This window comes from Perissodus microlepis, chromosome 7 (genome assembly GCF_051167445.1).
Source record: "Perissodus microlepis isolate ML-2025 ecotype Zambia chromosome 7, ASM5116744v1, whole genome shotgun sequence".
Classification (NCBI taxonomy): Eukaryota; Metazoa; Chordata; class Actinopteri; order Cichliformes; family Cichlidae; genus Perissodus; species Perissodus microlepis.
Genome location: NC_140467.1, coordinates 64185221 through 64203005, shown reverse-complemented (window position 1 = coordinate 64203005; position 17785 = coordinate 64185221). Strand labels below are relative to the sequence as shown.

The 17785-nt window shown below is 42.9% G+C and overlaps 1 protein-coding gene across 4 annotated transcripts; it reads left to right on the top strand.

The window, feature by feature from the left end:
• The first annotated feature begins 7 nt into the window (after positions 1–7).
• cd59b (CD59 molecule (CD59 blood group) b) lies at positions 8–17199 on the top strand. Of its 4 annotated transcripts, XM_084936656.1 has the most exons (5): positions 8–144; positions 5195–5252; positions 14551–14608; positions 16207–16308; positions 16529–17199. In XM_084936656.1, the coding sequence occupies exons 3-5, from the start codon at positions 14563–14565 to the stop codon at positions 16726–16728; spliced, it is 348 nt and encodes a 115-aa protein (XP_084792782.1). In that variant the 5' UTR covers positions 8–144; positions 5195–5252; positions 14551–14562; the 3' UTR covers positions 16729–17199. The 4 variants fall into 4 exon arrangements, with proteins under 4 accessions (XP_084792782.1, XP_084792781.1, XP_084792784.1 ...); XM_084936655.1 differs by lacking the exon at positions 5195–5252; XM_084936658.1 differs by lacking the exons at positions 8–144; positions 5195–5252 and adding an exon at positions 12749–14093.
• The last annotated feature ends 586 nt before the right edge of the window (positions 17200–17785 follow it).

The following is a 17785-nucleotide window of genomic DNA, read 5'->3' as shown; positions in this document are numbered from 1 at the left end:
CATAATGATGTCATTTTACTCACTGACGACCGTTTTACTGCGGACAGATCTGCGTCGCGAGCGCTCGGCTAATTATCGGTGTGCGCACTCAGACAACTGCCACTACGTCACTGCAAGCTGCTGAAACGTCATCGGGATCTACAGGTGAGCTCCTGTTTGTGAGCATTTTACGTGAACTCAGTGTGTGAGTCTCCGTGTTTACATATCTTTGTGGGGACCAAACATTGGAAGTTTATGGGGACCAACAGTTCCGTCCCCACGAGCCGTCTTTCACACTCAAACTGCAGTTTTAGTGTCAGGGTCAGAGTTCAAGCTGAGGGCCAGGCACTGGTTTTGGATGGTTGGGCAATCAGCTAGGGAAGGGTTATGTCAAAGAGATGTCGTCACTAAGATATGAAAACGTGCGTGCGTGTGTGTGTGTGTTCCGGTTTGTCGGTGAGCCACAGCTAACCTGTGCTTCCTGCACTCAGCTGCAGCAGTTGAGTTGGTGCTCGTCGGGTTGCGCTGCAGGAAGTTTGGCAACATTAAAAACGAGATGAGGACATCACAGCTCCAGGAGCTGATTTCAAAATCAGGACATTACATGTGAACGTGCTTCAAACGTGCAGTTTATCAGATGTCCCCGAACCAGAGGTGTGGACTCGAGTCACATGACTTGGACTCGAGTCATTAATTTTATGACTTTAGACTTGACTTGAAAAAATGTTCTAAGACTTGTGACTTGACTTGGACTTTTACACCAATGACCTGGGACTTGAATTGGACTTGAACCGGTTTACTTGAAAAGACTTGATATTGACTGTGTGCACGTTAGCATATGCTACTTCCGGTGCGGAAACGCCTGTGGGGAGCTTTGTTTCCGGTGTCCTATTCGCGCCCTGTTTACGGTCCAAAACACGTTAAGCAAGTGAATGAATCAAGCGGCGATTTACATTTCTATAGATGTCTCGGGCATTTACCCAATATATCTGTAAATGATGTTCATCGACTTGTCGATATTTTTTCCCCGCGCCTCAGAGCAAAAGAGAAAAGGGATTCAAATGTTATATTTCTCAGCTGTCCCTCGTTTATCGCGGGTGTTATGTTCTAAAAATAACCAGCGATAGGTGAAATCAAGTAGCCAATTTTATTTTTTGACGGTGCAAAACGTTTCGTGGACATCGTGGACATACAGTACTGCACTTCAGAGTCACACTGCTAGCATCGATGCAGCGATTCTGTACTGTACAGGAGAGACGTCACGGAGGAGATCGTCTGCAGCGATCAGGACGCAGGACACAATGTGACGTAAAAATAAGCATGCAAACTTGCACTAAAAAAATCTGCGAAACAGCGAGGTGAAAGGTGAACCGCGTTATAGCGAGGGACCGCTGTAATTTTTAAGGTAAGTCACAACATACTCTTCGTAAATACTAATGTATAGAAACCGTTACCAGCAATCGTTCATTTTTGTGTGGCTTTTTTCACGGTTTGTTAACATGCTGTGTAGGTGTGTACTTGACTAGCTGATCTCGACATAATGAGGGAAACATCTGGTTTGACTATTGTTCACCTGTAGTTTGAATGATGAACAGTTGCCTGTTTAAATCATGAGACCAGTCACTATACAGAGATGTGCTTCTGAATGTGGACGATGTGTCTCTGCTGCAGTGATGCAGTTCTGCTTGTGTTGAGTGATGTAAACAACTGATCGATCTAAACTCTTTAAACGTCAAAATTGATCATTAGATTTTTTGTGACACAGCAGTGGTGAGTGTTCCCACCTCCTGCTCTTTGTAACTTAACGCGATCTTTCCGTTTTCGAGTTTTGGACATGATTTTGGAGGATATCTTAGCAGTAGCGATTGACTGCAAAGTAAAGCTACCGGAAATGTACAACCCCACATCTGGTCTCAAACCAGGAAGTTAGCATTTTCTCGTGCACAGGGTCAATTTCACCCCAAATATAAATTTTAACATGCATATTATATAGAGATTGAAAATGTGACGTCATTCAGGGGCAAAACCACAAAGGATTCTGGGAACTCGTGGCAAGAGGTACTAGCGCACGCAGGCTTTCAATTGAAATCAGTCACACAGCGATAAAAAGAAACACAAAAATGTCAAGAAGCTGTTGTATTAACTGCAATAGCCGGTGGCATGACAGCCACGGGAAGCCGACGGGTAAAGAGATCGGTTGTTATCGGATTACGTCGTTGAAGAGAAATTGTTCAGCCATGTTTCCGAAGTAACAAAGAGCCACGGATGGCCTGGATTGCAGCCATTCAAAGAGCAAATATAACGTCCCAGAACTCTCCAGCTCACAGGTTAGTCTGCTCCAAGCATTTCCACAAAGCTCAGTCTGCTGTTGTAGTTAATACGTCATTTTCATAACATAATTGTTGATGTAGGTTACAAGCAAGTCTGGCGCTGAACAGAAATTGTCGCTCCTTTGTTTATTGTGCATAAACAGTGAGTTGTCCTGAGACAATATTGCGTTTCGCTTCTGTTATTACCATGGTACATTGACAAAAACATATACTTTTATTCACAGGATAATACAGGTTTTTTGCATCACTAATTGCACAGTGCGATTACAGCATACAATATTATTGTCACTGCTACATTTCTGTAACGAACCAGAAATTATTTCCACTACTAATTAATTACTGTTGAGCTCAAAGGTCCTATTAATAAACGGTTAACGAATGTGTATTTATGAAGACGATTTGTGAGACTGGTAAACTTATGATACGTACGATGGTCTTTCGTTCTACACGGTGCATTTCAAGGTCCTGCACCCATCCGTCGCTAAACTGTACCTGGGCTTGTTGCAGTGACCTGAAGTTACTAAACTTCATGAGTGTATGCACTCACTCCAAGAACCGTATAATTATAAATATGCATATAAATATGCTACGATGAGATAGCTGACTTCATCTAACTAGCAAAAGTTGTCCAGGCTACGTTGGTGATGCAGTTTTTTTTAATGTGTATAATATTTTTGTCATGCGATTTTAAAGCCGGTCCTACAAGCGCATCCAAGAATAACATGCAGTATGTCTGTGAAGGTTCTCAGTCATCCAGGTCATCGTAGTCAAAGGAGCTTGCAAAGAAAAGCGTCTGGACTTCTTTAAGTTACTTGAAGACGTTTCACCTCTCATCCGAGAAGCTTCTTCAGTTCTAAGGTCAAATGGTGGAGAGTCCCAGATATAAACCTAGTGGGAGTTTCCCCCCACAGAGGGACAAAAGGACCCCCTGATGATCCTCTAATCGCCTGAGCCAAGGTGTGAAACTGGGTGTGGGTCCCAATCAGCCAGGGTTTCGGGTGAGCTCATTGTGAAACCTGGCCCCACCTTATCATGCGAATTCCTGAGGTCAGATGGCCCAGGATGTGAGTGGGCGTTAAGGCGTCTGGGAAGGGATCTCAAAACTGGATTATAGATGGCAGAGAGTTGGTGTCGTAAACCCCCGCCTCTGTTCAAAGATGGTCGCTCACAGTGGACATAGATGCTTCTTTCACTCCTCTTTCAAACCATCTGTCCTCTCTGTCCAAAATGTGAACATTGGCATCCTCGAAAGAGTGACCTTTATCCTTAAGATGCAGATGGACTGCTGAGTCTTGTCCTGTGGAGGTGGCTCTTCTGTGTTGTGCCATGCGCTTGTGAAGTGGCTGTTTGGTCTCTCCAATGTGGAGGTCTGGGCATTCCTCGCTGCACTGTACAGCATACACCACATTATTAAGTCTGTGTTTTGGCGTTTTGTCTTTCGGGTGAACCAGGGACTCTCCACCATTTGACCTTAGAACTGAAGAAGCTTCTCGGATGAGAGGTGAAACGTCTTCAAGTAACTTAAAGAAGTCCAGACGCTTTTCTTTGCAAGCTCCTTTGAATAACATGCAGCTTATCTCAGAACTGTCGGTGAAAATTATTCTTGGAGCTAAGTTTAATTGAGCTGCATTTTAAAGAGGTGCAATTTCACAATTTGTGTATATTTTCTAAGTTCACTATTTCGTCATGTGTTGAGAAAAACAGATTTAAAAATCACGGTCTAATATTTACATTTAGCATAACTGCAACATGCTTTTTTCGTTGTTTTTTTTAAAGACTCGAAAGGACTTGAAATTCAAAGTTTCAGACTTGTGACTTTACTCGGACTTTTACACCAGTGACTTGAGACTCGACTCTGACTTGCCTGACATTACTTGAGACTTGACTTGTGACTTGAGGATAAAGACTTGAGACTTACTTGAGACTTGCAAAACAATGACTTGGTCCCACCTCTGCCCCGAACCCTCCTGACCTTTGAACCTCAGCTCTCGGGTCACAGACGAGCTGCACGCAGCTGTGTGTTTAAACCTGCTGAGCTCACTGGTGTCAAGCCAGCCTCCACTTTGTTTTACGTTCCCTGTGTATTCAAAGTATTATGGCAAAAGACGTGGAAACCTGATTTCAAAATAAAAGCTCCTGAAGCATGACTTCTAAATAAAAGCCAAGTTCCAGTAAATTAAGAGCACATTCACAAATATCAGTTAGTCTTGTTTGAACACTCTAATGCTGGATACAAATGACATACCCTACTATTCTAGTAGCAACATGTCAATATTAAAGCCATCTCCTTTTGGATTTCAAAGTAAAAGCCCTCTGAATGTTTATTTTTGAACTACTCTTTCAATTAATTCAGAATGGGAAAATTCACGTTTCCACAGACTAGTCGCAGTCTATATTGACAGTATACAACCCCATAGTGATACCATGTCAATATCAATCGTTCTTATTTTGCCTTTCAAAATAAAAGCCTTTTCAAATTGCCCATTTAAGACCTAACTGTCATGGTCCTGAGTCTGCCGACTCAGTGTTTTGTGTTTCTTTATGCTTTTGTTTATTCTGATTATGTATTCTGTTATGATTTGCCATTTGTTAGGTTTCTGTTCTGTGCCTGCCCTGGTCCCACTTCTGTCTATGGTGTCACACTGTCTGCTTGTGAATCTGTCTGTTTAGTTCAGTGTCTTGTCTGGTTCTCTGTGTCTGAGCTTCCTGTTTTATTGTGAAGGTCCCCGTCTCATGTGAGTGTGTTCAGTTTACGTTTCCTCTGTCCCGTCTGCTCTGACTTCTTCCAGCTGTGTTGCCCTCCTGTCTCTCATCCCCTGATCACTGCAGTGTGTATTTAAGCCCTGTGTGTTCTCCTGCCTGTTGCCGGTTCGTCTGTGTTTCAGGGTGTCCTGTTCCTCGTCTGCGGCTCTCCGCCGCCTTCCCCGTTTGGTATCATCTCAGGTTTGTTATTTACTTTTTCCAGTTTAGGTTTCTTTAGTTCCCTGTCATCCCTCACTGCCTGTTTGCCACTACACCACCCTGTAAATAAACGTCACTCGAATCATCAGTCATCGCCTGCATTTTGGGTCCTCCATTCCTCCAACACCACAGGGCTCGCCTCGGCAGCCGTGACACTAACTTTCAGTGATTTCAGAATGCTCTAAAAATGAAAATTGCTGTTTCTACAGGGTAATTCCACTTTAGATCAACAGTATCCAACCCCACAGTGACACCATGTCAATATCAACTTAGTCTGATGTTGCTTTCCAAAATAAAAGCCTTTTCAAATTGACCATAAAAGATATACTCTTTTAACAATTTCAAAATGCTCTTAAATTGAAATATGCTGTTTCCACAGGATAATTCCACTTTAGATCAACAGTATCCAACCCCGACAGTAAAACCATGTAAATTTCAAGTTGCTCTGATTTTGCCTTTCAAATTAATGGCCCGTCGAATTTGCCCATATGTGATATACTCTTTCAATTATTTCAGATTGTTTTAAAAATGAAAATTGCTGTTTCCACAGGATAATTTCACTCTAGATCGACAGTGTACACTATCACGGGGATATCAAGTCAATTTCAAGTCGCCTTGATTTTGCCTTTCAAAGTAATGGCCCGTTGAAATTGCCCATGTATGACCCACTCTTTCACTGACTCCAGAATCCCATTAAAAGCAAAGTTGCTGTTTCCACAGGATAATTTCACTCTACATTGACAGTATACAACCCCACAGTTTTATCACGTCAATGTCGTGATTATAATTGTTTATTTGCTACTTTTAATAATTAAACGCGGATGCTGTTAACAGGACAATTACTGTTTCCACTAAGTAATTGGAGTTCATGCAAACCATACACAACCTCTACAGTGGTAACATCTCAATCTCAAATCAATCTCGCTTTGCATTTCAGAGTAAAAGCCTTTTGACTTTGTTTATAGGAGCTTGTCTTTCCATAACTTCAGAATGGCATTACATGGCAAGTTCCAGCTTCCATAAATTAACACCAGTTCATGCCAACACATATCATTGCATATAATCTAACAGTGGAGTCGGTGACCATACATGAGGGAAACATGTATAAAATGAAAATGTTGTAAAGGTCCTTAAAAAGAAGTCTAATATTAATTTCTGCAACTGAAGACTTTTATAAATGCTGTAGAATCTGTTAGCTTCATCCATCCATTCACTTCCACTTATCCTATCCAGGGTCGTGGGGGGCGCTGGAGCATATCCCAGGGAGACGCAGGGTACATATAGCAAGAGGCGGGGTACACCCTGGACAGGTCGCCAGTCTGTTGCAGGGCCAACACACAGAGACAGACAATCATTTGCGCTCACATTCACTGCCACATTCACACCTACGGGCAGTTTGGATTAATCAATTAACCCATCCCCACAAACTGCATGTCTTTGGACTGTGGGAGGAAAATGAAAACCAACGCAAACACGGGGAGAACATGCAAACTCCACACAGAAAGACCCGGCCTGATGGTGGAATTGAACTCAGGACCTTCTTGCTGTGAGGCAACAGTGCTAACCAAGCACACGGTAAAGTAAAGTTTTAGCTATTAAATCAGCTCTAGTGCATATGATCACAAAGTTAAAATTTGAATATAGAGAAAACAGCTGGTTCGACAGAAACAACACAACTTTGTCAGGTTGGGGACAGCATTTCTGGAACATTACTGAGCAGCATGGGGGCTCCAGAGGGATTGTGCTGGCTCCACTTCTTTTCATATTGTACACAGCAGACTTCAAAAATATATCTTGAGTCTTGCCAAATCCAGAAATACTCAGATGACACTGCCATTGTAACGTGTCTCAGGAATGGGCAGGAATCTAAAGACTGGGACCTTTTCTTGCCTCAAGCAACTGCATTCAGAAAATTATCTGCAGGCTTTTCAATTCTCATACAAATAGCAGATGAGCTAAGAATCTTTCTCCGTGATCAGAAAAATTATTGTAATTATTGTTTTTGTACGTAAGGCATTGTCTGGCACCTCTGGTTTTTATAAAAACTTCCCAATTTATCTATGACGCTAGATCAAACAAATCAATTAGCTAAACTAAAGTCATAATGCCATGGTGACCTGTGATATTCGGCTTCAAAATTTAAACATAACACAATTACCAAAGGCCTTCGAAACATGGTGTCTAACCAGATACTTGCTGAGAACAACATTGCCTTGGCTCTCGTGAGGGTCAGTAGATGTTTTAAATTGCAGTCTCAGATAAATGAGAATTTGGCTCCCTGGCACTTTCATCTCACATGATGGCATTTGGCTGATAGTTCTTAAACCGTGATGGTGTTGACTTCATCAATCCAGGAGCCAGACAAAATAAGTTCCATAACACAAGCATCTTGTCTGGCTTCAGAAACAGACTGTGGATGTTACTGGGCAAGTCCTGAGAACACTGGCTGATACCACCATAACCTGTAACCTTCCTCGCCCTGGTCTATTTTCTCAAGTTGTATGTAGCATAACCAGGCCAGAAGTCATAGTCAAGTTGGGGGTGTTTGTCAGGTTTAAAGCCACAAAATACAGTCAAGGAAAAGGATCAACACATGATTAAATAATCAAAGGCTTAGTGATGTTTGGAGGCCATTGCCTGGTGTGGAAGAGGAAATGTAGAGCTGCAAACTGAATGAGAATTGAGAATTTCTTCACCTCATATACTGTATATTAATGCTGCTGACTGGTTGCCTGTCCCCTTAATCCCAGTAATGATCTTTAGTAATTCCTGCGCATCCGTCGTGCATTTTTACTGACATTTGAGCTCCAGGCACTGATATTGTATTAGTTATTGAATATCAGTGCCTTTACCCTTTAATATCCTTGATCCTCAGTTTTCCCAGTCACACTACCTGAGTACTTTTGATACTAAACATATTGGGTTTTCATTTGGAAAACAAAATCAGACTCAATTGATTATGACAGAACTGAATCATAAAGATGATGTAAAAGGAAGCTGAAACTGCTAGTAAGTCGTAATTGAGAGTACGTCCATATTTCAAGTCTGTGGAAAGATGTCATTATAAATAAAGAAATTACAAAACAGCTTGTAAAACATTTCCAGGGCAATTATTTTTAAATCCAAAATAAGAAAGACTTGATTTTCACAGTGTACAACTTTGAGGGAGTATATTATTGATTTAGAGAAGAATTAGTCCATGGGGACAGGGATTTTCCTATTTAACAGCATTCTGAAGTCACCAAAAAGTATGGTCACCGACTCCACTGTTAGATTATATGCAATGATATGTGTTGGCATGAACTGGTGTTAATTTATGGAAGCTGGAACTTGCCATGTAATGCCATTCTGAAGTTATGGAAAGACAAGCTCCTATAAACAAAGTCAAAAGGCTTTTACTCTGAAATGCAAAGCGAGATTGATTTGAGATTGAGATGTTACCACTGTAGAGGTTGTGTATGGTTTGCATGAACTCCAATTACTTAGTGGAAACAGTAATTGTCCTGTTAACAGCATCCGCGTTTAATTATTAAAAGTAGCAAATAAACAATTATAATCACGACATTGACGTGATAAAACTGTGGGGTTGTATACTGTTGTGGGGATTAGAGAAATATTTTGCTGCTATTGTTAATAATCATCCTCATTACCATTGCATTAATAATATAATCTACAGCATTGATATTGTATTCAGATGTTTAAACATATTGGTACCCAGTTAGCCTTTATTGCAGGTGCAGTTATAACCACGTTAAACTGTTGAGTTAAATCAATAATCTTAAATGCTTTTGAATGCTTGTTATAATCTTAAATGTGCATGTGCTGATTCTGTTGCATTATACAAGAAAGGCCTAACTCTGAGTACACTCTGTGCCAAAGCAGACAGGAAGCGCAGGCTTTTGCAGAGCGTGCTTGTGAAAGTGTAAGTTTGAGGAGCAGTCTGGCTGAGGTTATTTGAATAACCAGGTTATTCATTATTGTCTTTTATTCATTTATATCTTTTGGTTAAGCTTTTAGTAGAGGTTCTTGATTAAAACATTTATTCAACATATTACAGATATAGTTTCAGTTAGGTTATTATGCACATGAGAATTGGCCTCTCTTCTCATAAGTTCGTGTGAGGTCGAACTGTGTTAAAAGCCATTGTGGTTTTGATTTGACGTATGCATATGTCTGCTTAACGCATGAGGGGGCGTTATAACTGTTATATGTAACAGTGATCATCTCCCACGCGTGTTCATTAAAATCATCGTTTGACTCCACCCGGCCGGATCAGTGTTGTTATTTTGGAATTCCTCCTATATCCCTCCTCAATATTTGAACCCTAACACTGTCAATGTAGAGTGAAATGATCTCGTGGAAACAGCAACTTTGCTTTTAATGGGAAAGAGTGGGTCATACATGGGCAATTTCAACGGGCCATTACTTTGAAAGGCAAAATCAAGGCGACTTGAAATTGACTTGATATCCCCGTGATAGTGTACACTGTCGATCTAGAGTGAAATTATCCTGTGGAAACAGCAATTTTCATTTTTAAAACAATCTGAAATAATTGAAAGAGTATATCACATATGGGCAAATTCGACGGGCCATTAATTTGAAAGACAAAATCAGAGCAACTTGAAATTTACATGGTTTTACTGTCGGGGTTGGATACTGTTGATCTAAAGTGGAATTATCCTGTGGAAACAGCATATTTCAATTTAAGAGCATTTTGAAATCATTAAGAGTATATCTTTTATGGTCAATTTGAAAAGTCTTTTATACTGGAAAGCAAAATCAGCCTGACTCAAAATTGATATGGTGTCACTGTGGGGTTGGATACTGTTGATCTAACATGGATTCATCCTGTGGAAACAGCAAATTTCAATTTAAGAGCATTTTGAATTCGTTAAAAGAGTAAGTCATATATGGGCAATTTGAAAAGGCTTTTATTTTGGAAGGCAAAATCAGAGTGACTTGAAATTGATATGGTGTCACTGTGGGGTTGGATACTGTTGATCTAAAGTGAAATTATCCTGTGGAAACAGAAACTTTCCTTTTTAGAGCATTCTGAAATCACTGAAAGTTAGGTAAATTATGGGCATTTTCAACAGGCCATTATTTTGGAAGGCAAAGTCAGAATGACTAGAAATTGACATGGTAACATGGCGAGGTTGGATACTTTTGATCTAACATGTAATCATCCTGTGGAAACAGCAATTTTCATTTTAGAGCATTTTGAAATCGCTAAAAGAGTAGGTCGTATATGGGTAATTTGCAAAGGCTTTTACTTTGGAAGGCCAAAATCAGACTGATTTGAAATTGACATGGTAACATCGTGAGGTTGTATACTGTTGATCTAACGTGAAATTATCCTGTGGAAACAGGAATTGTTCTATTTAAAGCATTTCGAAATTGTTACAAAAGTAAGTCATATATGGGCAATTTGAAAAGGCTTTTATTTTGGAAAGTAAAATCAGACTGACTTGATATTGACATGGTGTCACTGTGGGGCTGTATACTGTAAATACAGAGTGAAATTATCCTGTGGAAACAAGAGTTTTGAAATCCTTAGAAGAGTAAGTCAAATATGGGCAATTTCACATTTTCTGTGGTTGGATAGTGTTGATATAAAATGCAACTAGTCTTTGGAAATATGACTTTTGCTCTTAAGAGCATTCTGAAGTCACTGAAAGAGTAGTTCAAAAATGAAAATTCACAGGGCTTTTACTTTGAAATCCAAAATAAGATGGCCTTGATACTGACAGGCTGCTATTAGGGCACAATGTGTCATGTAGATCTAACATTAGAGTTTGTAAACAAGCCTAAATTATATGTTATTATGTTCTTAACATATCTGTTAATTCACTCGAAGTTGGCTTTTATTTTGAAATCCGGTTTCCACATCCAGTCCCGTAATACTTTGAATACACGGAACAGAAAACAAATGGAGGCTGGCTTGACACAAGTCTGAGCTCACACCTGCACTCAGCTCGAAGGGTTCACGCTTACAGCGAGCAGTGACGCACAAACCTGCTTCACGTCAGTCTGGAGCTCTGACGGACTTTGACAGTGAAAAGCTGATAAAGCTGATAAAGCTGATAAAGCTGATAAAGCTGATAAAGCTGATAAAGCTGATAAAGCTGAGCGCGTTATCACAAACTTCTTCGCTTGCTGAGTTTCTTCATTTGTCTCCGGGAGCTTCTGTTTTGGGGTTTTAAGACTTGTGGTCAAGCGCCTTAAACCAGTGGATTTTACACAGTCGTGTGTGTGTGTGTGTGTGTGTGTGTGTGTGTGTGTGTGTGTGTGTGTGATAGGTTTAAGCATTCAAAATTAAATTCATATTTTTCCACAGTTCCTGACTTTGTTTTTATTAGTCTCCATTTGAACAGGTGCTGCTTTCACCTGTTTTATTGCTCCTGATGTTCTTTATTCTACAGTTCAACACGTCCGGCTTAAAGACCGAAGCCTGATCCACAGACATGTGCCGCACAGATCGATAGAGACTGACTACAGGACGTGACGCGAAAGCGTCTTTGTTCTCTGTGAAAGAAAAAAACTACAGAGACTTCCATCTTTAATATACAGCACACAGCAGGAGGTGAAGGGTCAGAGGTCAGAGCACTGAGTTTCTGTCCTGGATTTTTTGGAGTATTTCTCCGTCTCCTGGAAACAGAGAAAGCAGCTTTCCTGCCGAGCTGTCCGGCCGCTCCCGGGCGGGCAGGAAGCGACCGGACGCTGCCAGCGCTTCCACGTCAGAGGAGCCAGAGCCGCTGCTGTCAGCCAGTCAGAGAGCGACTGGACGCCGGCTCACTGTGACGTCTTTGTCAGCGAATGAAGCGCGCTTTGTCTGCAGCTGCTGACATCACCTGCAGTCAGACACCAGAGGGGAGCTAAATGTAGACTGTACTTAAACGATGGACGCCTGACACCACTGCAGGTTTTTATTACACAGATTCTGACGCAGAGTCCCGGGAGCGCCGCTTTTCTTCAGCTGCAGCTCAATGCATGACTCCGACCTCTGCTGGAAACAGTGGTGCGGACGTGTCGGGCAGCTCGGGAGGGTTGGGGGTCGTGGCACACGGCGCGGCACCGCTCTTAGAGGGGCGGGGTCGTGGCACACGGCGCGGCACCGCTCTTAGAGGGGCGACTGTGCGACGTCCAGCTGCCGCCTGAAGCTGCACACACGCCTTTGTCCAAACACTCGTTTTGACTGAAGCCACTCGAAGCTGCCAGCCGAGGATTGGTGTGACACACACAGCGCGGGACTAAAGATGGACACCCACACCATAATGGAGCCTCTGTGTCTCCCCAGGCCCAGCCAAGAGGACTCTCTCTGTTCTGTGAAGTAACGATTGAGCACATAGAGTAAACTGATCACACTCCTGTAACCTCTGACCCCTCTAAGGCTGTCAAACAGGTCAGAAACCGGACTTTCTGTCTAAGGTAACCTGTGTAAAAGTGGCAGCCATGTTTCTTTTACGTCTATTGTGACGTCAGAACGGCGCACAGGAACTTTGGGTCCTTTCACTTATTTCCTGCTTTTCTGCAGTGAAACGGACGCAGACCTGGATGCTGGACGCTTCAGACGGCAGCCCGGCCACGTCTTCAAAAACAAAACTAGATCACATGATCCTTCACCTCTTTTCTTCTTTTTTTTGATTATTTCATCTCAGTCAAAAATCTGTTTATTCATTTATCATTTTTTCCTGTGGAGAGCCTCTTCTGGCTTCAGATCCCATCGCTTCCTTTCTTGCCTGCAGGTTTCTCTCTCACCTCATCATCACTGCTTTCGCAGAGAGGAAGGGGGCGGGGCTGAGTGCAGGCAGCACAACGCTGCCGGTTCCCGACGACTCTGATTTACAAACACACACCTTCTATAAATTTAATTCATTATTACATTGAATAAACTCATTTTTCTGTTTGCACGTCAACATTAGTAAACGAGGCCCAGTGTGCAGTTCGTCCCCATGTTAACCCGATTCTTTTGTCCCCGTGACAGAACAGAGAAAACCGACTCATCGTGTTAAAACATTTATATTTCTTTTTATTCAATCGTCTTCTGGGAGAGAGCCCTGCACAGCTCAAACGCAGCTGCAAGAGCTCTAACATTTTTAGCTCCACATGTGTCTTATATGATGTTATTTCTGTACTTCAGACGTCACACAGTTTCAAACATGGCTTATATGGAAATTTCCTGTTTTCTGTGTCTTTATCTATTAATATACCTGTGCACTAAGACTTCCTGTTTTTCAGTCTGCTGAGCACTTTGTGAGTCAACAGTGGCCTTGCTCTACAAGCCGTCATGATTAAAGTACATAAAACAATCTAACAGGAAAATAAGGATACTGAGGATATTGATTTCATGACAGTCCTCAGTCTTATTGGTGGACGTCTCCCGCTGGGTCCAAACCGTCGTTAAAGAGCGTCAAACACTGATTGGCTCCCTCACATGTGCTTCGAGCTCGATCTCTCTCCACTTGTAGCTCGTTCTTTGCTTCCGCACTTTTTAAAAGCTGTCCTGCGTCGGGGTGCTCGCAGGGTTGAAAAGTGGCCTTGTGTTAAAGGTTGGGATGCGGTGACTCGGTCGGCGCGAGCCTCTGGTGCCTCCGAGGCGTCTGCAGCTACAAACAGACTCGCATGCCAAACCAACGCCGCTTCCTCCCACGGCCCGGCGGGGAGGACGGGCTGTAGACGGAGTGACTGCGGCTCACACGGGGATCCATTTGAATCATCGTCTCACTTCCTGCTTGCTGACTGGAGACGTGAAGGTCGTGTAATTTGAAGCCGTCCTCTCCTGACTCTGTACAGAGGGAGCACTGCGACCTGACAGATCTCAGGGTGAAGCTTTCAGGTTACACTTGTTACCTTTGACCTTTCTGCTTTTCTACTTTTGCTTTCAGTGTGACTCAGTTCAGGCACGATAGGTGCTTCACAGGGTTTAGGGGAAGATGGTGAGCCGTCCGGGTGTGACTCGTCCACCGAGCGCAGAGCTTCAGCAGAGGAGGACGTTTCAGACACATCTGTGGATGAAATAAAAGCAGAAGGAGCGCCTGTGGTGCTCTCAGATGTTTGCAGGTTATAACACAGGAGTAATTTAGATTTCACTGGGGGGACGGCGTACACACATCCATAATGAGACTCAGAGGGAGGCGGAGGCTGGACGCTGTCGGAGGGGGGGGGCAGACAGCGAGTCTTTGTGGTCCGCTGGACAAAGAGTGTTTCTCAGTTTGGGTTGGCGGAGGAACAGATCGGACTCGGGCGCCGCTTTGACTTCAGCTCTGCTTCTCGTTTGCAGGGAGAAGACGACATGAAGCTGCTGCTGCTGCTGCTCTGCTTCGGGACGCTTCGCGTGGGTGAGTCAGAGTTCCTCCTCGCCGTAAACCAGCCAGAAGGATTCATAGCAGTTAGAAAGAGTGCGAAGCCACGATCGCTGCAAGACACCTGCTGATCCATTCAGAGGCTGACGGTCACCTCCCAGATCACTTCCTGCTGTAAACGATTAAAGCAAAAACTCTGGGACTGAATTCTGCTTTTCCATATTTCAAATATTTTTTCTTTAACTAGATTTAATCGTTTTTACCAGAGGAGAAAAAGTCGGTCCTGGACCTGAGTATGAATGAAGTAAATCTGTCGGTGTTGATCCTGCTCTCATGTGGAGAATAATTCAAAATGTTCTGCTGAGAATATCAGTGATTCAAGAAAGCTTTATTGTCATTCGCATGTTTACATGAGGTGAGACGAAGCTACGTACCCACGGCCCCGGTTTCCCATTAAAGCAACAGAATGACATGAAATGAAATAATACAAACAAGTGAAGTGCAACAACCTGGGAAACTGTGGAGCAGGTATAGAAGTGTAGACTGGATATATGTGATATATATATGAATACAGCTTCAGAGTTTTCTTTAAATAATAAAGAGGGACACGTAAAGGTGTCAGAAACACTGTTGCTGTGTTCGATCATTATGGACAAAGCTCTGATAGGCCGACAGCGTGAGCTGGGACCACGTCAGCCTGCGACCGTGTCGCTCTCAGGACGAGCGCTGCCAGAATACATGGTTTTATTTATAAGTCAGAAACGCTGTGCGCCCGGCTGCAGGGTTGGTAGTGTTTCCGTGTTGTGTATCTGTGTATGCAGATGATCACATCTGTCCTGCTTATGCTGTGGAACGTGGTGTGACGTATGGCGCCGTGAGGACCGTAAGAACCAATGAGGATGAACGTCAAAGACTTCCAGAGCTGAGAGATAATTTTGCTCCTGTGTGTGATGTGGTCAGAGATAAAGAACATTTTATTAAAGAGCAGTGACAGAGAACATCCACATCCTTCAGGGCACGCCTGAGATTATAGCGTGTTTACGGAAACCTCAGATAGCTGCACGTCATCAGGGCGTCGAGGCTGGTTTTGGTTTTAAATTGTTTTATTTGTTCAGTTTTGTGAGTCTGGAATGAGTGAAGGTCGATTTGAAGGACATTTCGGCTCTGAGAGCTCAGACTCGTGGATTCAGGTACTTGGTGGAGGTGCTCTGCCCGTCGTGGTGCTACCACACCTCCACATAAGCAGGTCAGTAGATCGCTTCGCCATCGCTGTCAGAGGTGTCACAGACTCCACAACACTATAAACTCTTAACCATAAAAACACACTGACTGGACCTTTCTCTCACACCTGTGTCCAAACACACTTCTAGGAGCCGCCCCCTGCTGGACATTAGAAGTAATGCAGGCTTCACTTTTCAGACCTAGAAGCTTAGTCCATCTTTATATACAGTCTGTGGGAAGCCAGGAGGATTTTTTTAGGGGATTTCAGTCAAATGATGATTTGTGTATTTATTCAATATATTTAATATATAATTAATGAATTGGTGAATAAATAGGTAGTAAGAGCATGAAAACATGACGTGTTGTTTCCAAAACGATAAATCTCGCTCGTCCTTCTCCTTGTTCTCCTTCAGGTTCTGGGCTTCGCTGCTATAAGTGCCAGGATTACACCGGACGCTGCCAGAACGTCCAGGAGTGCACGTATGAGGACTCGTGCATCTCTCTGAGTGAGAGAGGTCAGTTTAACCCAGAGTTGACCGCTTCCTGTTAGCTTCATGGTTCAGAGACTGGCCAGATTAGCTCAGAGCTATGACTCCTGTGTTATTAGTGCTGAGTCGGCTCATTTTACTTTGATGCTAAATCTTAAAAATGAAGGACGCACTTTTCTTTTTCAGCTCCACTCAGAATTTTCTCTGTCAGCCAATCAGATTTCTGTGCGTGTGTTTGGTTTTCCAGGTGGGAAGACCATCCGTCAGTGCATCAGGTACACGGACTGCGATAACTCCCGCCTCAGCCAGATGTTCCCGGCCATCTCCGCCTTCACGTACCGATGCTGCAGCAGCAACCTGTGCAACTCCGGCACCGCTTGCACCGCGGTCACGCCCCTGGTGGCTCTGCTGGGGTCTCTGCTGAGTGTCTGGTGGTGCTGGATGTGAAGCAGCATGTTAGTGTTTCAGCCACAGACTGTATAAAGTCGATGGATGTCTGAACAGCTAAAGTCCTTCAACCTGCTCTTTCTAATGACCAGCAGGGGGCGCCTCCTCTGGTCCGGAGAAAATGAGCGTCCTGCTCAGCCGATCTCAGCTCAGTAAACTCTTTAATGGTCTCTGTCGCAGGTTCAGGTCTAAAACTTTCTAAAATAAAACATGAAGTTGGTCCCGTTAGAGTCACAGAGGAGCAGGAGGAGTTTCTGTGACTGAACCGTCACAAACAGGCCCTCACTAACCAGCAGGTGACGTCACTCCGGCAGCATCCATCTTTTATATACAGCCTATGATTTCATCTTTCAAAGCTAACACGAACTAAAGCAAATGTTGTAAAAAAATAAAAACAGCGTTTTCACCTTGTCAGCTGATTTCTCATTTCTTATTCTGCAATTTTAACAATAAATACGAGAGAAAAAAATATTTTAAAAACTGTGTTGCTTCTTTTTTTTAAAGAACAAACAAAAACACATAGATTCATCCGCCAGTTACATAGTCCCTCTGTGGAGGGAGATTATTCTCATGATCCACAAGCATAAACTCTGATTTAGAGATGAGCTCCGTGATGTGTTGAATGTGCGCTGGTGATGACCTCAAACACTCTTAATAACAGCATTCAAACTGCAATAACTTTTGATAACGATGACCAGCTGTTTATTAGTCATCGAGCTTATATAAACAGTATGTCACAAAGGTGAGTACACGCCACACATTTTTGTAAATATTTTGTTTTATCTTTTCATCAACACTGAAGATGTGACACTTTGATACAATGTAAAGAGCTCAGTGTGCAGCTTGTATAATGGTGTAAATTTGCTGTCAGCTCAGAATAACTCAACACAGCCATTACTGTCTAAGCCACTGTATGTTAAATCACATCAGTTCTGACTACTTTCCCTCAACCAGTCAACTACACGTCTCCAGTCCGATGCCGTTGCTGTAGATCCTGCTGGTGTGGATCAGTGAATCCATGTCTCGTTCACTCTTGGCATACGGCTTGATGTCATCC